Source organism: Varroa destructor, unplaced genomic scaffold, assembly GCF_002443255.2.
Source record: "Varroa destructor unplaced genomic scaffold, Vdes_3.0 BEIS01000002.1, whole genome shotgun sequence".
Taxonomy (NCBI): Eukaryota; Metazoa; Arthropoda; class Arachnida; order Mesostigmata; family Varroidae; genus Varroa; species Varroa destructor.
In genome coordinates this window covers 31,974,490-31,998,612 of record NW_019211455.1, presented here as the reverse complement: position 1 = coordinate 31,998,612, position 24,123 = coordinate 31,974,490, and the positions used below count along the sequence as shown (strand labels likewise).

Sequence of the window (24,123 nt, the reverse complement as noted above, 5' to 3'; positions counted from 1 at the left end):
AGAAACCGATGATTGCAGGATGTCAACAAAATGACGCAAATAAACCTCAGTATATACTGTGTTTAGCACAGAAAAGATCGCATGAGTCCGTTTCAGAGGCTTCTGGACAGGCAATGGTCCTAAGCAGACCCTGAAGTCTAATTCGACAGGAATGTGTATCTGAAGCTATCCGTCCTCCTATAAAGGGTATTCTTTCCAAAATATGTGATTTAATCACAGATATTTACGACAGGGCTACCTACAGCACTGGCAACGTCAGGGGATTGACCACCCAACAGTGATGCTTATCAGTCTGATAGTGCTTTAGATGTTGTAACGTTATAGAATAAACAGATGACCGAACCTCCGAAGATCTGCGGCATCCTCAATAAAAATACTGATAATGCTCATGCAAATAAATGTCACGAAAAGTAAACGTTGTTTTAAACGAATAAGGGAATGTTTTATTAACTAAACAGTTGTTGTTGAGGCATTTAAAACATAATAAAAGCAGAAAATACTTTGAGTAACGAAATGCATTGGCCTTATTTTTGTATAAGAATGTGATATATGTATTAAAGATCAATAAATAGTTATGTTACGCTGATCTGTACTCAAATAAGAACGAAAGAAAACCTCTAAAATAGAACATATACTATAAAGAAAAGAATTGACCTAAACAGTTATATCATATATAGCGTTTTTGTGCACGAAGGTTTACATTATTATACGTATTCTTCTTCTCGTTCTGCCTATAATAACATCGTAGATCATAATCAATATAAAGATAACTGTTGTGATACCTGTACAAATGTTTTTTTTTTTTACACAAAAAAAAAGCATGTATTTATGAAATCAAACATAATAATATTAAGTTAGTTTAGACCATCGCCTATCTAGCATTTATGATATTGCGTATACCTTGCAAACAATAATGGCTTTCCTCTGTGCATTGCGCGATCAAGCTGTTAGCTTTCGTGATATAGATGTATTATGTTGGAGGCTACTTTTACTGTTAATTAATGAAACACCTGTTCAATACAGTCAATTAATGATGCAACTGTATGAATATCCCTAGACATTATTTACGATGAAGCATGAGGTCCATCCCAGTAGGATTACACACATCTATTTCGTTCAGGAACCCCAGAGGTAAAGCGAACGACTTTTGCGAAGGAAAAAGTAAATAAAGCTGAAGCTGAAATTCTTCCGTAACGTATTCACAGAAAAGCTATTTAGGAATATTCAACATTCGGGGACGGCCAGATCAAGTGAACTATAACGGCGGTAGCTGTAGTCAACAGGAAGAGGACAACTAACTGAATTGACTCAAAGAAGCCCGACGGATGTTGTCGCAGCAGTACCGAAACAAGTGCAAGTTAATACAAAATACGCAACATTGTTGCACAACTGGGTTGTTGACGTTTGAGGAGTAACCCTTATAAGCTTCACAAACATTATCACACGTACGATACTTGAAAATATACACAACATAAGCATTTGTGTTTTTTTATTGACTGTATAACGACCGATCACATATCAAATCAGAATAAAAAAAGAAACGATTTTGCAAATACGAACAAACGAATATGCAAATTTTATAAAAATGAGAATCAATCACTAATCGACATAACATTTTTTTATGTTTTGGCAATGCAGTACATTATTATCACGTGTCTTCAGTTGATTCATTTGTCTCTTCAATTAAAAGGTTCTAAAACAGGTAAGAAAACCATCGCACACCCTCTTCCGGGGACAGCATATTGATAATGTTACCGCTTTTCTCAAAACAGCATTTCTGAAGCACATATACATCGACAAATCTATGTCTTAATGATTTTGACGTCGTTATCGCGGCATGGCGATGCCAAAATGATACCGGCTATCTAGCATGAGGACAAAAATGTCATAATTCGTGGGGAATGCCTTGATAAAACGTTCTTATTACTAAAACCGAAGTAACCCCGTATTGAACCAGTAACCAAGGGGCTAATTATAATCAAAGAAAAACAGAAAACTGTGAGCGTGTACTGTCCGACCGATTGTAAATAAAAACTAGATTAAAATCTTATCCAACCTGTTATTTCGCACTTTCTACGGGAAATTTGCTAAGATCACCAGAAGCCCGTTGATAATTGCGAATCAGCTTTGTAAAGTTAAAAGACTTTTTCGTGTTCTTATTTTAGTCCTGGACTCGGATGTATAATTATTTGTATCAACAATTCAATACGGAAAATAATGAGAAATAGGCCGATTTTTAATAAAATTGCAAAATGAAAATTACGTATTTGTAAGGCCAAGCGCATGCGCCTCACAATATCTGAGGTAGTGTTTAGAGGCGAAACTGAAGCGCCGAAAATTCTCAGATAGTCCAGGTGGGATGTCAGCTAATTGCTCCTCGAAGCTTTCTAAAAATACCTTTATATTTCATTCAGGTTTATTTATATTCAAAAACGATTTTTATTTTTTTTGTCCTAAAAATGATATTTTTCGAAGCTCTGCAGGGTTCGTTGCTTTCTAAACGCATTTTTCCATTTTTGTGTGGGACATAGCTGGCTGCTAAAAAAGACTGCCTCGTTCAGTTATAATATTGTATAATATGAACTTTTTTAGGAAAAAATAAAGCAGTTATATGTCTTTGTTAGCATAGCGTGCTAAGCTATACATGGATTTTGTGCGTACCGCTGCAAAAGTCAGCTATGCATTGCTATATACATTGACACCTACATGAGTTTAAAATTGTTTCTAATAGTTACTGCTCAAATAACATCCTCGTGAATGAAGTAAACACTAAAGCAGGACACTTGTTAGCCAGATTGCTGTAAGACGTGTGGTAGAAAATCTCTCGAAACTGGTAAACGCGCGATATTGCACACTATAAGAATAAGATATAAGTCGAATCACAGCACAACGTATAACTAACGACTAGACAAACGTTGACGATAGTAGTCAGAATTTTCAAGGAGACTTTAGAAGTGGTCCAGACATAGCAATTTAGCCTACTCCATAGTAAAATATCGTGACGGTGCTTTGGTAACATGGAAAAAGTACTTGGGTACAACAAAGGCGAACAAAAACAAAGAAGTAAGTTAGATATTTAGACGGAACATCGGCGAAGGAATTTTAAAAAAATTCGAAGCTTGGATACTTCCACTAAGCAACTCGATCTTTGTTTTAGTAGGTTGACTAGGTATAAGGTTAAAACGGGTGATAATTATAGTATCTTCGCTATCAACCAAAGCTTGATCGAGAACATGGACGCATGTTGTTCTTCAATTGTTTAATAGCGTTTGCATCTTCGATTTAAAATTTATCCTCAATAACAGTCCACAAATTCACTCTACTATCATTCAACTCTTCTAATTCACTACGGCTTAAGCGGCGACATATTTAAGGAAGGTCTCTAGATTAACCTAAGAGAAGAAAGATATCCAGTAAGCGCTTCTAACCTACGCAAGGCTTGGTTGAAAGTTGAGGTGCCCTAGACTCGACCCTTAAAGCAACGCCTTGATCGACAACAATAGGCACTGAGTGAAGACCAAGAGTATAAAAATGATGTAGCAGGATACGCCGAAAGATAAAGCTAGCAAAAGTAGAAAAAGACTTGGCCGTTTGAAGCGGCTTTTAAGGCTGTCGGCAGTGGTAGGGAGACATGTTGAAAACAATTTGGACCTCCCAGACCGAAGAGTTGAATTTAGCGATGAATGCGGGATTTCTGAGGATACGACCATGGCACCTATCTTACGATGATGTAAATAAGGCCTGAGAGTATACGCTCATGACTTAACTATTACAATAAGGGAGTGGAGATCTGATTTACCTGAAACGTCGGTCAACAAAGTTCTAATTAAATTTTGTGAATAACTAGTAAAAAAAAAATGGCCTGCCCCTGCCTCAGCTAAAAGCAAAGGGCTTTTGTTCATCGGAAGGAAAAATGCAGATAAATTGAGCTTTTCTTGAGCAACGAGAAAATTAGAATGATAAACATGGGTAAACTATTAGGCTTTGCAAGTCGGTTACCTAAATCGATTAACTTTCCATTCTTTTTTCTTACTGTTTTGGTCTCCATTATGGTTTACACTGGTATCAACGACAACAGGGACCAGAACATTATTAACAGGGAGCAGAAAAACTTAGCCTACCTCTACATTTTGTATCATTCTGTTCGCAGTATCTCTCCGGCCCAGCTGGATTAATAAGCCCTTAGGAGAACTGATATGTTACACGACCCAGTTTCTGAGAGAAAATGCGAACGTCTGAGGTTACCTACACGAAATAGGCAAGGCGCTTTCCATGGCGTACACTATCATAGCTACGTTGGAAAATATGCTGAAGCACACTTCGGTGGATTTTTCTTTGCGCGAAGCTCTATTGCTGAACGTAAGATTTGGAGAGCGACGGGGCCGATCCCTGAGAGTCTGTTTGGCACATTTGTGCAATGGTCGAACTATGGCATTGAGGTAAATCACTGCCTACAGACACACTGCTTTAAAAAAGACTAAACAGAAGAAGAGTGGAGCGACTGATTAATCAATTAAACTAAATACTGGCAGATGCACATAGTTTAACGGAGTCTGAAGGGATAGGGGGCCTAATGGGCAGCTAGTCGATCATACGCGGGATGCTTACACACAGGCAGGTTACAGGTAAAAGAACCTTAAAGACTCTGCAGGCATTCGGCGCGTCTGGCAAGCGGGAAAATTCGATGCTAGGATAGACAAAGGCGCGAATAAATTTACAAATACAGTAGACGGCCCAGCAAGCCTTGCTTTAAAGCAATATTGGTATCAGCTTTAAATCAAGGTCCAAGGAAGCGAGATTCAGGGTTTAGTGGGTGAGGGCCTCACCTATTTGAAATGCTTACTAAGCGACAATTGTAGTCGACCAACGTATTTGTGCAAACCCTTCGCATGTCCATTCCCCTTCGCTCCAATTTCAATTGCACACAAAACACAAATGGCAACTTTGCTAGCTATGTATAGCTATGTAGCTGAGACAATAAACGGGTAACATCTTAAAACAACAAAATCGGAGCATACAGAAGAGTATGTATGCAGTAGGCACACATAGTAAATGGTGATATCATCTGGAGAAGGCTACCGTATTTTATGTATCTTAGTCCGATTTTTTACTTTTAGATGGCCTTAATTAACGAACTGCCCCTTGCGACTCTGCTCAAGTAGGACAAGTACTAAAGCTCCTCACTGCGGTAATATCATAAAGGCCCAAATCTGTCATTGAAATTCGCGGAAATTTTCATTTCCGATTCACCGACGAACAAAAGATTAAGTTGATAATGTTTTTTAACATTTTACGCGCAGGAAGAGAACTATTGTTGCGCTTTTAATTTAGTCAAAAATTTCCGCTTTCCCCGTTACTTCAGCTTTTGTGTCGTTTTTTGATTGCAACAATCTAACCAATCTCGTATTTATAAATAGTGAAATATTTATCGTATGGGTTATTTTTATGTACTTTTTTGATTTACTTAAACCGCACTAGAGAGCCCTGAATGCCTCGTTATCACGCTATAATTTCTGAAGAAGAAAGCAACAGCTAAAAACAACATTCAGTCGACGAATAATTAAGGCTGGTCCGGAGTTAGGTTTGAATATTTGGCAGGACTTCACAGCGTTTAATGATGTTGTATTGAGCTTCTATGTATTTAACATTGCGTGCATAAACGCACGACCACTTAACCTTTCATAACAGTCCGAACATTTATTATTCTTGAAAAAGTAGATTTCCTTATCTTAAATTAATTGAATTTGGTTCTCAAGGTCGCAAGGGCAGCGGACTTGTATGATTACTCTAAGAATGTGTTTATCACAGATGCAGCTGCTCACGTACTCAAACTTTCCCTCATATTATCTAAAAGTGTTTACAACGTGGGATGCACGCTACGGGGGAGAGCTAATTTTTAAATGATGCAAAGTTAGCAAGCTAAGGTACGAAATGAACCAGTAACAACCAAAATTTATAATTAATAAAAAAAAAATGACTGCACTCTTCAACTATACTTTTCATAATGAGTAGTTCTGCTAAAAGGTACGCTGTATTGCTTGTTGTTGATTGCGATATTTTCCCCTTAAGCGTCTTAATCGCTTTTAAGTAAGAGCAGAGTTGTGCATTACGTCAAACGGCTCGAAAATCTAAGCCCATTTAAGCCCTATACGTGTTGCACTCAGCTATTCGCCAAAAGAGTGGAGAAGTAGCAATGCGGAAGTTGCTTTGAATCAATCCAGCAAAACCCCTAACCGAAACAAAATTTCGTTTCTTGTCGTATTTTCATAAACTTCAACTTGATTGATTTCTGCATGCTGGTTACATCAACGCGTGTGTCTCTGAAGCCTGTTACGCGTTATGCCCTCATAGAAGCAAGTTCGTATCACATCTCGAATCAGAGTATCTATTGCTGCTGTCATTGTGAACAGCTGTTCGGCAAATTCTTCGCGATAAAGATTTCGCGAAGTGTCGGTTTATTCAACAAGACCTGACATAGTAAGAGTAAAATGTCACAAGCTTAAAAACTCAAAGGACTTGCTAAAAAACTTTCTAAGTGGATCGAAGAGTTACTTAGAACATTACAGACGGTTCAGTTTTCCTTCGTTATTTTCAAACAGTCAGTGTAGACAATTTTGAGATCAAACAAGCCAGCGTAGACTTCGTTTTGGGTTGATTTGTTCGATGAACAGTCACATTTAATTTATCTTCATGTCTTAAATATTCGTATAGGGTAATCTGTTTCAAGGATTAAAAGAAACTTACGCATTGGTAATTAACGTTTGTTTACAAACGCTGTAGAAGTATAAACAATTCATCCTAAACAGACCTCTTTTACTCATTTAGCTTAAGCAGTTTATCCTACGTATGCTAGGGTATAGCCAACGTATAGTTACTCATGAACTAATACCGTTTTCAATTTATCTTAGAAAAGTGGTCGTGGTGGATATGGAAGTGTTCAAGATAGTCCTACTGTGTTTAGGTGCATGTGGGTTGTTGGCTAAAAAGTTCCACTTTGAAGGCGAAAGAAACTTCAGAGAGCTCTCTCATTCAAACGATAAACCAAGAAATCTAGTTCAGGATATCGCAAGTTGTGTCGCTTGGGTTCACCAAAAAAGGTAGCGATGCGTATCGAAAACTAGATTCAATTTTATGGAGTCCAACGCTGGTAACATCAAATTGCATTAAATAGCTTAGTAACCTCACTTTCTTTCAATTTGAGAGTATGTATATGTATATATACATTTTTTTTTCAAATAATGATTTAAAACTGCTGAAGTTTGCGCTTGGTAAGCCCGGATTTTCCTTAACATCCACGACCCCAGAGCGCGAGAGAATCGTGGGAGAATGGCAGAAAGAGTGATTAGCCGTGCTCGCGTACGGCTAGTCACTCTTTCTGCCATTTCTTACTACACGTCTAAGCACAGATCAATAGATCGGGGAGCGGCTTTGTTCTACGTCATGCTGGCACTAACGGGATAACGGTCAGCTAGACAGAACAGAGAAAGCTATACGAGAAGTGCTCTGTGATCGTAAGGTCGTAAGAACGATATTTATCAGTCCCTCGCTGAATGCACAACATTAGGGAATGTTAAGGAAAGGCTTATGACCGCAGGCAGTAAAACGACGTTCACTAGCGGCTTTTGCGCAGTTCATACGCACCTCCAGGAAATGTTCGAAAAGTATCCTTTCGACCGACTTCATTACTACTTGATGAAGATCAGGACTGGTGCTAGTGAAACCAGATTTTCAAGTAAAACATACCACTAGAGATGTGAATGAAACTTTGGTATTTTCTACCCTTAGACGAAAGAATATTATCTCCCTTTGATAGGTTATGCGAGTAAATTTTATCAGGATCACCTAAAATACGATACTTTATATAAGGAATATATATTCCGTATTCAAATGATAGATCTGAAATGGTGTCGACAATAGAAATGCGGAAATATACCAATTACTAACATCGGCTTACACAGCACGCTAGCGTGTATACTCAGCGAAATGTACATAGTCATAGAATTTTATATTTTCAGCTCGATTATTCTTGTTATCTCGAAAATGTTCAAGGAACTATCCACAACGTATGGAAGTGCAACAGCTTTAATATATTTTAGTGTATGTTTTAATCTGTAAGAGCTTTGTATGTTTTAATCTGTAAAACTTTGTCTTTATTACCTGCGAAGTAGCTAAAATCAGCAAGGTTTGTCAATTGAACAGCTAGTAAAAAATCTAGCTCAACTCGAAGGCAGAACAGGCCATTTATTTGAAACCTATGGAATGAATGCTGCGCATAATATTCAATTAAGTGTAAGTTAAGTATATAAATATTCCAAATACAATAAGTACATGTATTATACAATTATACAATAAGTATATGTATTATTTCACGATTCCAGTTCTAAACCGAATGTACAGGACTGTGCAGGAGATACATGCTTTGAAGAACTGGATTGTTTTAATGCATGCACTGGTACCTTTAGCTATATCGGGTTGGCTGTTCAGAATCCGGCTTACATTAACAGCAGTTTTATGCTTCATATAAGGTAATTTTAAGTTATTACGAAGGTTCTAACAAATGTTGAACATACTATCCCAAGTAACTACATGAACTGACACTATTTCTACTTATCTATCGCAATGGATCAAGCATAGTCAATATAGTGCAATTGACTTTTTGCACAGCGTCGCTCATAGATGTACTGATAGAGGTACCCCGTTCGCGTTTTTCTGTAGGGACAACATAGAAGGCATGCCGCTGACCTATTATGACTTGTCGAACGCATTTGGGGTGATCTACAAACCGACCCGTATTTATATACTTGTGCATGATTTTGGTGACTCTCCACACGGATGGCCTGTTCGCGTTAAAAATAGCATCCTTTCGATCGTAAGCAACGTTTCCGTCAGCAACACCAAAATGACTATTATTTCTATGAAAGTATATGTTATAGACGTTTGTCTTTTCGTCCCGCGCTCGATATTTTTGCTTCTGTTTAGCTAGTTAGAGTCCTGTTAGTTTGACTTAACCAACTAGCCAAATAAGTATTAACAAAGATCAAAGCTGAAGTTTAGCAGGAGAAGCGTAACAATGTTCTTTTACGACTACATGACGCTTGGGGCTAATAATTCGTCGCTTTCCTAATCGTTACGCAGCAGTGGCCGTTTACTATATAAAAAACAGCATTTTATTCACTCATTCACCACACTTTTTAGTTTGTTATTGCGTTATATATTGTATTATATTACATTATATTTGTTATTAGTGCGCGTCAGACAGATTGTGCTTTTTTGTCTGTGTCATTCGTTATTAAATTTGGTTGCTTGCATTTTCCAAATACGTTTTACTGCACTTCTTCGTTCCACCCAAAAACTGGTTATTTATAACAGCCGGAACGCTAAGTCACTTCAGGGGATTCTAATTCCATTGCTATCCTGAAATAAGTTAAATAGGGAAGAATATCTTTGTGACGCCTCACGACTGACACATGAACTCGTTCTCAAGACTTTTGTGCACCTCAAAGCAATGAATTAGATAGCCGCGAGGTAAAACATTTTGTAATTACTCGTCGTGGTAGATTTCTCTAATTAGTATGTAGCACAATGCAAAAGCTTTTTGTTAAAATAGGGCCAAAATGATGCCACATACTTGAACTTTGTAAAGTACATGATGTACTTTAAACACTTAGTTGTTAAGAAGCATGCACGAAATATGTGACTGTGTATATTGCATCTGAAGGAAAAGTACCTGATAATCTTGAAATCCAACGATTGTCGAGCGCATTAAGTTCGGGAAGCCATTTGGCATTTTCAGATTTCTTTTCCAATCTTCTTTCGCATCATGACTAGACCTGGGAACATTGTTGGCACCTGTCCCGTGTTCTTTTTGTTTGAGCTAATCTCTATGAGTGGCTCATACTCGAGGTCTGTTTTAAACTCTTTGAGGCAATTGCAACATGGGTAAAATGACGACGAGTCTTCAGCTATTTTTCATCAACTATATTATTTCTTATCTTATATAAATATACCTAATATACGGCAAGCAATAGCCATCCAGCTATTTTTGGAGCAATGAGAAAACAGCGGCACCAAAGTTTGATGTAGAATAGATATCTGAGAGTCGGCCAGAGGTGAAAGAAATTAATTGTCCTTTAAATACTAACAGTGGTCTCATGACCAAAGTGGTGCCGTAGCACATCACTCGAATTAATGGCACAACTGAGCATCGCTGATACCAGTAAATGTTAGCTGTTGGATTACTGTCGAATGAGTCTCTAACCCAAATAAAATGAAAAATACATGTTATTTTATTACATTATTAAAGGTTAACGAAACATTTGTACTTCTGCACAGGACGATCGAGCGTGCATAATAGTCGATTGGAGAGGCTCATTTCGAACGATCGATGGCTCTGCAGCTTACGCTCAAGCTGTGGTTAACACTGAGATTGTTGGACGACAGGTAGACTCTGAAGAAAATTTAAAAGTTGCTCTAAATGCTAGATACTATTGTATCGTATCTATAATGTTTCACTTTATTCACATTTATTCCAATAATTTATTTCAGATTGCCGTGCTTCTACAAAATCTTATGGAAGATTTTTCGTTTGTAATGAAGTCAGAATACATACACTTCATTGGGCACGGACTGGGAGCGCAGATGGCGAAGCCTTTCTCGGAGTATTTCGTGAAACTCACAGGACTTGCCATTGGCCGTGTTACTGGTTGGTATAGGGTTTCGTTCGCATTTACATGATGTCCTATAAGCGAACCTATAGGTTTCATTACTAATTACGAAATAAGCCTTGTAAAATTGACTGTGTTATTTTTAATAACACAATCAACCTTACTACTACTACTACTACTAAGAGCGCTACTTTTTTTAAAGGTAGCGCTCTTAAATAAAGCGAAGTAATATCGTAAACCGGTTCGATTAAAACAGATTGAGCAACGATACGCACTGAAGCTGCTCCGGTTATTCATTGAACTCTATGATTTTTACTAACCACCAATCACAGCGGACTCGAAAGCTACATTACCACTTAAATTTCTTTGGTGAAGTAAAAGGTTCAAAGCATGATGATTATCTAAGGGCGCTTTAAAAATATCATAGGCAATTCTGCCTATGAATACAATATGCCTATAATAAAAATTCTGCCTAAGAATTATTATCCTACTTCTTTACCCATTTTGTTACGAACTTATTAATGTGCAGCTATTTTTCATGTTTGTAACGCAGCGCTTGATCCGATGAGTCTACTATTTGAGGAATACAATAACACCATTGACAAATCAACAGCACTTTTTGTTGATGTTGTCCATACTTCGGCTCCAAACGCGGCCGCCGTACGAAGTCCCGAAGGCATGGTAAGCACTTTCTAGGCACCCCTCCCGCACGTCTTGGCTACACTCAGGCTTTACAAAAGTATGAGAAGTATATCAACTACTAGCATGAAACTCCTGTTGCAGGCAGTGGCTTTGCCTAAAATAAACCGCAATAAATAGAACAGTTTTCATCAGTCGATCCTTATCTAGGTCGCCTAAATTTAGCGAGCCCTAAGCTGCACATTTTGGGTACTCAAATTAATACTTAGTTTAATTACGCTTAAATCAACAATGAATGAACAAAATATTCTGTACTCAACAAGAGCTTGGCTACAGGAGCAGTGCCATATATATATATATATATAGCATATATATATATACCATATATGTATATATGGTACTGCTCTTACGTAGAAAGAGACATCTCAACCAATTTTTCTCCGTGTGCAAGAAACGTACCTTATAGTGGTCATTCTAGTTTTAAACCACCATTCACCGCCATTACAATTCCAATTCCGAACCTAAATTACTTCCTTTTTCCAAAATATTTCTTCTTAAGCCCACAAATACCGTTTAAATAGTAACTGTGCGTCAGTTGACATTAATTGATATAAGCATGTTCAAGTGCCACTTGCTTAAGTTACTTACACACAAAACATTCCTGCAGAATTAAATTTGAAACGCTAGTAGGCTAACAGTGCGACTCTTGTATTTAAAAAACGCAAGGGCTTAAGTAAATCAAAAGATGCATAAAGGTGCAAAGTTATTAATACAGCTTATCTGAACGACATAGCTAATACTAAGGAATTGACACTTTTTCTCTCTGAAACAATAATTTCTCAAAAATGACTTTCGTTATATTATTATTTCTTATATTATTTTCGAGTCCTTTATATCTAACACCTATTGAGGATCTTCCGGCTATATAAAAATAGCCCTTAAGTTTTCAGAAACCATATGAAAACAGACAATAATGTAAAGTATCGATCTGGAGCAAAAACTGCGATCAATTTTCATGGAATATAAATAGGTTAATTCATTATATTATTACCCCTTTCTAACGAAATTCTTCAACGGTTTCAGAAATGATCTAAGATGGGCTTTTTGGTATTCGTTGCAGGCGTTACGAGGTAAAGTAGGTGTGGTACGGCCGATCGGGCATCTTGATCTTTACCCTAACGGTGGAAGGAGGCAACCTGGATGCAGCAATGAGGGTACTGATGCTTTAAGTCTCAAAAAGATAATTTGATAGCTTACTTAACCAACTTTCATTTTATTTTCAATCCAGTTTATTTATTCACTCAAACCTTCATCCGACCCATTGCTTTTACATAATTCTGCGAATTGCCATTGATTTACTACCCTACGTTGACCATCATGTCTATTCGATATTACAATGGTCGAACCATTAACTTCTGCGTGTTTCAGAATTGATAACAACGCCAGTACATGGCGTGCACAAAGTAGTCACTGTAGAACACTCCTTATCACATAGACTTAGCTTTTCACTCATAGCCTCGAGCCTTGGGAAACAGTTTTCAAGACAAGCTTTTCACTCGTAGCCTTGAGCCCTGGGGAACAGTTTTCAAAACATCTTATTTTTTATACATTACTCCGTTGTTATTTTAGGCCATGTTTTACTAATTTCAAATACAAATGCCACCGACACTGACACGTTCACCTGCATTAAACGCCTCGCATCAAACGCTTCATATGCTACTCTGAACTACTTCTTAAGTAACGCCAGTGATTTTTGAACCTTGCTAAATGAGTAGCCGAAATTGCACACAAAAAACATTACGTCTTGCCTAAAGCGGTGCGTAGTACTGCTATAATTTTACAAGAAACTGTTTTCACAGCTCATGCTTTCTCTTTCTTAGCTAATTTTTACCGCAATGATTTCGAAGTCTTCTTATCGTGCTACTTGCAATATGGCTCTACTCGGTAACCCTTTATATGTATAACCGAATCTATTTATCGAAATGTTCTGTTGCCTATCTGTTTCATATAATTTATTTGGTACACAAACTTCAGGTTTTTTCTTGTTATTCCATTAACTTCCTGGAGTTATGAAAGCCTTTAAGGCATGGTGGTTTGGCATAAGCTTATTTTAATCCTATTATTATTATTTCCTACAAGAAGATGCGACTAGAATCCACTAAATTTGACGTTTAATAGCATTGAGGTAACTGTTGAGTACAACTTACGCTGTCGCTGTGATGAAACCTCTGTAATAATTATGATTAGATAAGTACGAGATGGATGCAACCCGAGATAAACGGGAAAACTCTAGTAAGCGATCACTCAGCACATAAATACCTCTTCGACCAGTTTCTCTCTCTATTCCGTCCTGATCAACATTTGTCTTCCATTTCCCTTTGCTTCGAAACGGCCGTTTCTCTTATTTCCTCTTTGATGTACCGTTTTGCTTTTTCTTCAGTTTGCTTCAGATATTTATTCCGCGTTATTTACTCGTTTGAAATCATTTCTTTAATCTGCCTCACTTTCTAGTCACCTAAATAATACAGGCTGGTGAACCAAATGGTGAGATACGCACTATTAGATGTAAACGGACATCCTATCCAAAAAACTGGAGAAACATCTTCGGGCTAGGATGCAAGGTATTATATGACGGTTAAACATCGTCTGAAAATGAGATATTTGTTCGCTAAATATACAGGAAATATTTATATATGAATATTATCACATTTGGTATTATTATAGCTTCACATCTTAGTACCAGCTTCACCTTCAGCTCAACTTGTATACTCTACCGTTAAGTCGAGCCAACCGATGCAAGCAGTAGGGTATGCAGCAAAGCTAGTCAGCCCTCTTTACATCGTAGTGCGAAGTTTTTTCAAATATTTACGAAGGTAGTTGTACTTGACTCCGGGACTGATTTAGGTAGGTCTTGGATGAGAATTTTTAACGATAAATAAGTAAAAATCTTTGGAAGAGAAGAAACGGACGCCAAATTGTTGGGGCCAAATAGCTGGACGATAAATTGTTTACGACGAATTGCAGAGACACATGCATTAATAATTAGTGACAAGAAAAAAACTAAAAAAAAAACGTTTTTCCTTACACCTTGTAGACGATGTCAAGTTATGCAGCCACAAACGCGCCTACCAGTACTTGGCGGCAGCGTTATCTTCATCAACAGAGTGCCTGTTCGCGTCCTACGGATGTAAAGGAGGTCGCAAAGAGTACCTTGAACAACGCTGTGTTCGAAATAGCGACCAGTTATTTTTACCGATAAACCTCGACTTAAATCCTACTTCCACTCCACGTGGCGTACAATTTTTTGAAGTGACACAGAAACCACCTTACTGTATGTGAAGTTGGCAACTGATAAATGGATAAAACAACGAATATCATTTGGTGTGTTTTGGTGTGTTTGCTTTAAGTGGTTATTGCTTTGAATCAATGAAAACAACACGTGAGTATTGACCGTACATAAAATGAACCGTTCGCCTGAAAGATTCAATTTCAGCTTAACTCAATTAGAATGCATGTTCTTGACGGCGCTCCGCAGCAAACAAGTGCCACACATGCAAGTAAAAAAAAACCTTAAATGGAATACATTTTCTTATTTCATCGTATCTGCCGTTATGGTTGTTGATGCAAGAATACACGGAACTTTATCGCTGACTAAATATCACCAGAACTATGACACATGACTCAGACAATTTTGGTAAACATCATAAAGGGATTAGAAGTTATAATATTCATATAATACTATAACTATATAAATGTTATTAATAATAAAATAAATAATAATCGATAACCCTATTAGTTCATAGTCGTAATTTAATGCTCGATTAATAAACCTTACACGTCCTCGTGATCGCGTTCAGATAAGCATAACAAAATTCTACCAAACCTAAACGAAGCAATGTTTCGTGTTACGAAATTATAACCATCTTGGTGTTATTATTATATTGTTATATATATTATTGTTATTATATTGTTATATAATAACAATATAATATATTATTGGTGTTATTATTATAATTATAACCAATTGGTGTCAAACGGACGCTAAAAGGCATTAGAAACTCCATTAGACAATTATCTAAAACAGAATTACATAAGAGCCTCGTATAAATTAGATACTTGGCATCGACAGAGCGTTACACGCAAGGCGACTATTGAAACCTTGTGCCTAATAAAAAATGGCAGGCAGATATGCTTATTCTACATAACCTTCGTTAGATACCGTTACAGTTTCAGTGCTAAATTTAAACCAGGCAATTGTTTCTCCAAAACAGTTTTAACAGTAGCTGTGTGCAAAGCGACATTGGTGCGTGTAAACTCGTCACAGTGTCGTTCAAATGTGTTCTGCACACACAAGAATTACAGAAATAAAATTTTCAACTAACGTTAAAAGTCCAAATTACAGAAGTTTAAAACGGCTGAAAAGTCCGACGGCGCAAAAACAATGTGGAGCTTATCAAGAGAACCCGCTACGCAATTTATACTCTTCTCGAAAACAGACACTATTCGATGTACGAAAAATATAAAATTACCAGAAATGACACTCGCATTATCTAGATAAATTACCCTTACATATAAACCCTATTAAAATAAAAATCTTTCGCTTTGCATCACCTTGGATTTTTCGGAAACTGCATGGAGACAGAAATTAACGTAGACCGTTGATTTCGGCCAGAAAGATTACTTTCTATCTTGAAAAATTTGATAATTTGCTAATTTTTAGTGAAAGCTAGTCATTATCCGATTTTTTTTCCAAGCGCACCATTTTCTTTCAAAATTAGTTATCGTGTTCTAGAATTAGATTTTTGTAGTAAGGATATCGGATACTTGATGTGATAAAGGGACACTGTCCGAATTTACACGAGGCAAGTAATATACATTCCATTTTGCTGACAGTACGATTGAGACCGTTCTAAATGAGTATTCTCACCACAAGACTTCCTTCCAGCGAAGCTTCATAGGTTTATGCGTCTAAGCGTCTAGCGGACGTTATCAATAAATGAAATGTTTATTGTTTGCATAATTCTCAGATAACAAATAAATCCAATATTCATTTTTTTTTTTTATTTGTTATCTACACCCCGCTCAGGTAGATCCCACAAGCAACTAGCATAAAAAATAAATTGTACTGATCAACACTTGCAATCATTGTGTGCTATATGCACGAATAGTCCACGAGTATTATAAATAAAAGGTCAAAATCTATCAGAATGTTGTTTATTATCTTCATGGTTTATTTGACATGTTTCTTCTCGTAATGATACCTTCTTCTGAAGGTGGGAGATGATCTCTTCAACACATGGCTGTTTTGTAGCTGTTCTTTTTATTAAATTGTAGTTGTTACTGGTGTGTATATTTTACTTGATGATGACAATTGTTATTGTTATCGTTCATTTAATCCTTTGTTAGTCTAGCTTTTTTTAACCACTCCTATCCAACTCGGCGGTAGAGCATCCACCTCTGACTGGCGTCTTCTCTGACCGTCACTCTCACCATGTTGCTGTGTGAGCTGAGGCGGGTAGAAATCGCGGAAAGGGAAAGCAGCTTCCAGATAGACACTGGCAGCGAGGGCCCTTGGAGGATAACTTAGAAGCCGTGTACTTTGAGCTGTTCGGGTTTAGCGATACCGACCTAATCACACAGACAGAATGTAATGAAGGCAACAATGAACTTACTTGATGTGAAAGATCAAACCGGTAGACATCATTGTTTTATTTTCTGTAAATACCTTCCTATTGTCAATTATTTTATTATTAATATATTATATACAGCCTTTTGAGGCTTCCTATGTAAACCAACTAAGGGGTCTGTTCGGGTTGGGCATGGCTTTCATAGGCCCACATGTGTCGTGCTGTAAATTGCGTAGTATCATCCAACCGATTAGAGTCATTGTGTAATATCAAGGTGCTCTAAGTTACCTTCGTTAGGAACTGGTAGATGTTATTACGCTGATCACCCTGAAGTTGCAGGACCTCACCGTACTCCGGATGCTCTACAACAGTTCCGTTGCAAGCAAAGTCCTTTTTGCAGGCACGGACAATTTTCTTTTTGTCGAAGTCTTCAGCAATTCCCTGCACTGTAGTCAGTGTCTTTCGTCCGTTGCGCTGCTGGATCCGGATATGGATCAGCCCGTCCTGGACCACAACCTATTATTAAACATAAAACAAGTAGATGCAGACACGAAGATTAATGTATATGAGTCAGTACGGGTGAGATTTATTTTTATGAGGATAAAAACATTATGAAATAAAAAAAAAGCACTATCTTGTGGAATACTAGTATAATTATATGAATCTTTTTTATTGTATCTGAATACAATCCAATAAAAAAGATTGCCCATGTTTTCTTTATATAACATCGTTATCGTCAACAGGTTCGTTCGCCGTCGCGCTTAGACATACATACCGCAGTTCGGATTCGGCGCTATCACAGAAATTTGATGAGTGGAGCGAGGTGTTTATAAGAACAGATATAATGTTTGATCATATAATATCTATAAATAGCTTTGTATGGATAATAGCCACACGTTTCAAATGCCCTCTAGGAAAGCATACATATTGATGGTTCCAATCCACTTTACCTTAACATCAATAAAAACAAAAGCAGTATAGTATATTCTTGATGACAATCACTACTGAATTCTAAAGAAGTGCTACAGCAACTATTATAGAGAGAACATATCTCAGATGCCACCTAGGGCATAGGGATATAGAATGCGCTTTTCACGCAACACCGTACAGCAAGTCAAAATACCAATAGTTCTTCTCCAAATAGTTTTGAAACTACATGCGGTTCTGTAAGCGGCCAAGTAAGCCAATAAATACCCGTTCACAAATGAATAAAGTAATACACTACCATTGATCATTGATTTCGGCTAACAAAAAGAAATCAACTGCACACCTACAATTACTAGCTGGTGAGTGCCAGATTGACCGTGGTATGTGTGCGCGCAAAAGACGCAATACAAACAGACAGGTCGTACAGGAAAATAACCAGGCTATCCCTAGCTAATCGTGTACTCGTACCCCTGTAGCCGACGGAGATCTTCCAGCACTACGATGATGTCACCAACCACACAACGCTGTTGGAACAGTTTCAGGATAAAACGAACACGACGCCATAGCAGATGATTAGGAAAAAAACTCAGCGAATCTATGCCACTTTGGAAACACGCGAATTCAAGAAAATTCGACGGGGTTGGAACGCTGGGAATATTGTAGCCATTGGGATATATGAGCTAAATACTTATCGAAGCTCAATTCATACACGGGACTTGAAAATGATTAGACCGTAATGTAGATTGTAATGTATGCGTCCTATTGGCAACTTCAGTCAGTCGTTTCGACCGATCGGTTGTCCACTCTGTGCAGATAAACAATAACAATCACGTGACTCATGGCATACTCTATATAGAGCTCAGTATTTCGTGGAAGCTTTCTTATATGGGTAATGAATGTTAAATCACTTGCAAATGTTCATATATTATTACACTTAAATTTAAAGGTTTAACAGAATTTAGGACGCCAATCGTCATTATGACGCACCAATATAAGAGAATGTTTGATAAAACGATTGAGTAAAAGGTCCCCATATCTAGATCGTTAGGGGTTTATTTGTATTAAGCACAAGTAAACTTTCAAGAGCGATTTCTCCAACAATGTAATTAGGACAGTAGTAGTAAAGCACTATCGCCGCTGAAATGAGAGTAATCAACCGATAATAGATTCTAACATCGTAGGATGAAAATAAAAATTGTTTTAATTAATATAATAAAAATTAATGGAAGAAAACCACAGCAAAATGTTTTATTAAACGGACATCGCCGCAATGTCTTTTAGAGTTCCTTTTACAACCATTTAATTGACGAATTCGTTACGTTAAGTCGTCATTAAGTTTAGAAAGCTGATGTATGCTTATGAATATGTTCGACTCGCTGCAAGTAACTGATTAATCGATCCCTTCTCTAGTGTATTCGTATGTACTGTGAAAGAAAATATTTGTGCTCCAATTATTGTTGTCGTAGATGTTCATCTCTAAATCCTGCTTAGCGCACTCTGCTCTCTTCTGCTTTCACTGCGACTCTGCTACGTTATAAGCTGGAAACCAGGCCTACTCACTTTAATGCCTTATGTTTCAATCCCCTACCTCCTTATTTGACCCACGCAGGATTCTCACAGTTAGAAACAAGCACAACGTGTAATAGAATTATCTGCCTGATAAGCATTTGGTTCAAAATCGAAGTTTTGCCTGGCCTTGTTATGTTGTAAAAACAACAATCGTTACAGTTTGAAAGACATCTGTACTCTACGCCGGAGCCATCCCGCTAAGATTAACCACCCCAAAAATCGATCTAGCTGAAGTCAAGAAACTAGTGCTGTAAACGTTAGATAGAACACAGTATTCGGTCCGATCTGATCTATTCCATCATATCTTCCGGAAAACGATAGATGTGTAGCAATAAAGCTTCGGTTGATATAACATGATTTTCATGCTCTGATTAGGTGTTCGACTAACCTGGTCATCTCCCCGAACCGCGTCCGTAAACGGATCGAAGGTCTTGAGGTTCTCGATGCCGGACATGCGCCTGCTTTTTGTGTTCACCTGCTGTTTTGCTGATAACTGCGTCGGAGTCTAGAAGGCTCCTTCCTGTATGTTGAGATTAGCCTGACGGAAAATTGCTGAAGCTATTCGTTGGTTTGACGCGGTGGAGCTCACTGTGGAGCTCAATGAATAGCTTCAGGGTCAAGCCCGCTGTACGTACAACTGACTTCTCTCTGAAAACCGAAATTTGGTGTTTAAATGTGCCACTGTTCACACAACGATTGCTGCACGTATAGTCACACCAGATATTCACTAGCACAGACCATTTGTCGCAACACGAGTTAGGACCAAACGTTTCTGCACCTCCCGACGATTTGGCGGGCAAACTGACGTCAAGTCGTTGATTTTTTCATGACTCACGCAAATCGCTCAGGGAATAATTTATTTCTCGGGAGTTTGTTTTGTCGATAACGATAGACGGAAGTTGTATTATTGACTGCGTAAAATAATAGTATTTAAAAAATTATTTGATATTTAATTATAAGAGTAGTTTCAAATTCGCCGCTAAACTGGCGACAAACACAGACTCCCATAGTTTGAATTTCTGGCGGTATCTTATGACGCCCTTGGCAGATGTGCAGCAGTGTCCTGTAAACCGAGCTACTTCGGCGAATTGGAAGGAAGAAACAGAATACAGCTGCCTGAGTGTTGTAACTTAGCTCTTGATGAACGGCTCTACATATACTTCACTTTCTCATCTTCGACAACGGTCTCTTATTGTACTGTGAGTGCGGAGAGCACGAACATCTGGTAGATGTAAAATGTGACCTAGTAATTGTTATTGAAATATAGAAATGTCAGGCGTAAGTCATGCGCTCACTTACAGGGAAATTCATGATCTATAACTTAAGTATTTATCTCGACCTGTGAATAACGTAAATATTTCACGCAATTTATTGTAATTTATAGTTTTAAAAACCGTAAAGTTTTCACATCTGTATGATTATAAGACTGCTCACGATTGTAAGGTGTGCGATGATTCCATCGCACCCAAAAGTCGGCTAACACATATGTTCATAGAAAGTTATCTTTATGGTGCCATCTAAGAGGTATATCAGTGCATTCATTCTCTATACAACTACGTTATAGATTTGCATTAAGCAAATGAAAAAACCTAAAACTTAGTTATTCTTCGCAATTCGAAAAACGCTTTAACGAAAAATGTTTTAGAGAATATATACTGGTTAATGGTAACTTCTCATTATTCTTTTTCCGAAAATAATTAGCTAAAAATAATAAATGAACCAAGGTTAATCTTTGGCAAAAATAATTTGTTTTGACATGCTATTGGAATATGAACATGTAGAAACTTTTAAGCAGATACACACCTGAATAAAATTAATCAGATAAAGGTCACCTTCGAAGCGGTTCAGTATACTTGTAGGCAACACCACAAACTCTTACATTAATCATTAATCCATGTACGCTTTTTTTTAATATCTAGCTTTTTTTTTGTATTCATCATTTGAGAAAGAATAGTCGAAAACTATAACGGAACGTTTACGAAACAACCAAGTTGTAATCTCGGCTTCAGCATATCAAACGTCTCTCACATTTCAAGGTATTATAAACAGAAAAGTTACATCGTGACAATAACATATTTTATCAATGGTGACGATCCAAACCGAAGAAAAGGATTTTGCGAACGGAACTTTGAAAAATATGAACAGGACGCACAGTTTTCGGGGAAAATATTTTGGGACGATAGAGCTACACCCGAATCAAAAGACTTAAACAGTCAATTACACTTACTAACTGGAAATCCACATGTCTCACAGGAACACTATATAAGTTCACCAGGAGTTATGGTGTAGTAACATCTACAGCAAGGGTTTAATCGAACCGATTTTTTAACGGTACAGTGGCTGGTGCCATTTTTTAAATTTTTTTGCGGGAATATGTTTCAGTATGAATCCAGAGGGACTTGATGAAAATGTCGAAATTGATCTTAGCGAAAACCTTCTAAACAAATGGATTCGACGAAGATGTCCTATAAAATGCAATGCCCGTTCTCCATACTTGACGCCAATGGCTTTTTATGTGATGATGCTTTAAAGGTACAGCTTACGCAAGAAAACTGACGACACTGGAAGGTTGAAAGGAGCAATTGAGCAAGCATGCGCTACAATACGAAATGCAATGTTTGGTAGAGTTCGTAAATATATCAACACCCTATCTTTATGAGCAGTGTGTTAAATAATAAATTTAAGCATATACCCCTAGAGAGAAGTCATACGTTTTATGTAGATTTACTTGTAATTTAAATATTATTCATATGTAAATAAAAACTGAAGTTTTAATCATTGAAACTGTGCAGATTTTTTGGAATTATATATACAGATATGAAACCTTTAGTGGAATTGTTTGCCAAAAGATTAATGATCGTCATCGACAAACGAAAATGGGGACAAAGCTACCGTTCATTCCTATAAATTCCTCCGTACAGGCAAACCTAAAAAATTAGACTAACTACGCAGTCGTTTTACCATTTAATTGGCCAGAGCATCGTGATTTTGTTGTTTTGATGCAACTCAATGTGCAAAAACCCATTATGCATTTATTGTTTGTGCTTAATTAATGACTGAGACCTGATATCTGTTGTTTAAGTGACTGTGTCGTACGCCAATTGGTAAATTTTCAGTGGCTTAAATCGTGCATGCATATGCGCGTAATTTCATGGGATTTACTTTGCACCGATAGGTGTCTTGCTAACCGAGAGCTTATTGTACTGTAATAATTTTTTTTATAATATTGATGCGATAGGATGCTCTTTTATGATAGGGGCTTGGTATAACAAAAAACTATGAAAAGACCTATTTTACATGAATAACAAAGAAAACGCTCAGTCACTTAAAACAACTTCGGCTTAATTTAAACCGAATTCGACATTCAGTGCTGCATTGGTAGACGGTTTTCGACTCCTTAGAAACGGTATTTCCGCAATCTAAACTAGCATAATTGTAACACATTTCGCACTACTTCTAGCTAGATACGTACTAGGTACGTATTCGATGAATGAGCTTAGTAGGTAGCCTCCTTTGTCGATTTTAGAAGGGCAAATACGACACACTTGTAGAATTGTCAGACCATTAATGTTAGGTACGAATTACACACGCTCCGCGAAATAAAAACATAGAGAACAATTATTCTGAATTAGCTGTAACAAATTAGTGCGTACCAGGCTTCTGAACTCTGCTCCATTCATCGACTACAAGGAAGGTTACAAAGTATTGCACGTTCCAAGTTTCTTGCAAAGCGCACAAGGCTGCACCGTTTTCTTGTTTACTAAAAAATTATCGTTTGAAAGTCAATGCATATAATTATAACCAGAGAAGAAAGCGGAACCGTTGCGTTTTTAGATTTGCTCGTTTTAAATTGATATTTACGTTTTTTTTTTTTGAAGTTTTAATGAAACAAGGGTTTTGTTAACTTAGCAATAAATTGTTGATTTCAAAATACACTTACTTATTGTTATTGTGCGTCCTTTCCAACTAAACGCAGAGAACAAGTCACAATGCCATTTACATATTTATTAAACATTTATTGTTGGTTTTGTTGATTTTTATTACCAGTTGAAGTAATATTATTAGTATTATTATAGTGTACAGTGGCTTATGTTTCCAACTTCTTCATCTGTCTTACGTTGCCTCTTATATCAAGGTTGCTCTTACTGTGTTTAGCTTCAGGCAACCACTATTTCTTTAATTTTCCTGTTTATCTCCATTTTATGTTCAGCTTCCTCACCTCACCTCACCTCCAGTTTATTAATCACCACCGCTATCATTTGTATGTCGATGTTTTTTCAACACCTTTGTTTACTGTATTGTTCTCCGCTTGCTACTGTCAGCACGATATCTTACCCCATTTACTTTTCACAGGTTAATCAGTCAGGCTTTCTACAAGGCCAAGAGGAAATGTATACGCATTTTCTTAATTAAATTGATTTCTGTGATTTTTGCTTACTTACGTGAACCACTCGTACAGCCAAGAGTACTCTTCTTTCTTATCAATTGCAATAAGAGTGTCGATAGTAATACATTAAAGATGCACTCAAACTGTGTATTCCTTACCATTCACCTGTCTCAAAGCATCTTTAATTTTGTTTCGATAGTAGTAATAGGAGAGTGCGTATTCAAAACACTGTTTTGTGTCCCATCTTCTTTAGCCCAAGCTCAACTTTTTTTTTTCTGCAGAACAGCAGCTTCTTATATATATATATTAT

The 24,123-nt window shown here is 37.2% G+C and overlaps 2 protein-coding genes and 1 long non-coding RNA gene across 5 annotated transcripts; 2 read left to right on the top strand and 1 right to left on the bottom strand.

Annotated features, from left to right (window-relative positions):
• The first annotated feature begins 6,843 nt into the window (after positions 1-6,843).
• LOC111244702 (pancreatic lipase-related protein 2-like) lies at positions 6,844-15,446 on the top strand. 2 transcript variants are annotated; one of them, XR_015320902.1, is made up of 9 exons: positions 6,844-7,097; positions 8,379-8,525; positions 8,716-8,869; positions 10,333-10,440; positions 10,546-10,702; positions 11,218-11,345; positions 12,424-12,517; positions 13,815-13,924; positions 14,398-14,502. XR_015320902.1 is itself a non-coding variant. In XM_022792038.2 (8 exons), exons 1-8 carry the CDS (start codon positions 6,847-6,849, stop codon positions 14,640-14,642), a joined length of 1,284 nt encoding a protein of 427 aa, XP_022647773.2. In that variant the 5' UTR covers positions 6,844-6,846; the 3' UTR covers positions 14,643-15,446. The 2 variants fall into 2 exon arrangements, 1 of the variants encoding a protein (XP_022647773.2); XM_022792038.2 differs by lacking the exon at positions 13,815-13,924 and having other exon boundaries at positions 14,398-15,446.
• Positions 15,447-16,503: 1,057 nt separating this feature from the next.
• On the bottom strand, positions 16,504-20,167 carry eIF1 (eukaryotic translation initiation factor eIF1). The gene is made up of 3 exons (XM_022792889.2): positions 19,815-20,167; positions 17,219-17,446; positions 16,504-16,931 (listed from the first exon to the last, which is right to left on the bottom strand). The coding sequence occupies exons 1-3, from the start codon at positions 19,878-19,880 to the stop codon at positions 16,887-16,889; spliced, it is 339 nt and encodes a 112-aa protein (XP_022648624.1). The 5' UTR covers positions 19,881-20,167; the 3' UTR covers positions 16,504-16,886.
• Positions 20,168-20,351: 184 nt separating this feature from the next.
• LOC147757673 (uncharacterized) lies at positions 20,352-22,210 on the top strand. 2 transcript variants are annotated; one of them, XR_015320904.1, is made up of 2 exons: positions 20,352-20,625; positions 21,809-22,210. It is a non-coding gene; the product is annotated as an uncharacterized LOC147757673 (long non-coding RNA). The 2 variants fall into 2 exon arrangements; XR_015320905.1 differs by having other exon boundaries at positions 20,352-20,776.
• The last annotated feature ends 1,913 nt before the right edge of the window (positions 22,211-24,123 follow it).

Excerpts from the sequence above, each read along its gene's own strand:
- eIF1 (XM_022792889.2), bottom strand. The coding sequence starts at position 19,880 with ATGTCCGGCATCGAGAACCTCAAGACCTTCGATCCGTTTACGGACGCG. Across the intron at positions 17,447-19,814 it reads CGGTTCGGGGAGATGACCAG|GTTGTGGTCCAGGACGGGCT; the intron begins GTTAGTCGAACA and ends GTTTAATAATAG. Across the intron at positions 16,932-17,218 it reads TCTACCAGTTCCTAACGAAG|GTCGGTATCGCTAAACCCGA; the intron begins GTAACTTAGAGC and ends CTGTGTGATTAG.
- LOC111244702 (XM_022792038.2), top strand. The coding sequence starts at position 6,847 with ATGCTAGGGTATAGCCAACGTATAGTTACTCATGAACTAATACCGTTT. Across the intron at positions 10,441-10,545 it reads CTGAGATTGTTGGACGACAG|ATTGCCGTGCTTCTACAAAA; the intron begins GTAGACTCTGAA and ends AATTTATTTCAG. Across the intron at positions 11,346-12,423 it reads TACGAAGTCCCGAAGGCATG|GCGTTACGAGGTAAAGTAGG; the intron begins GTAAGCACTTTC and ends TATTCGTTGCAG.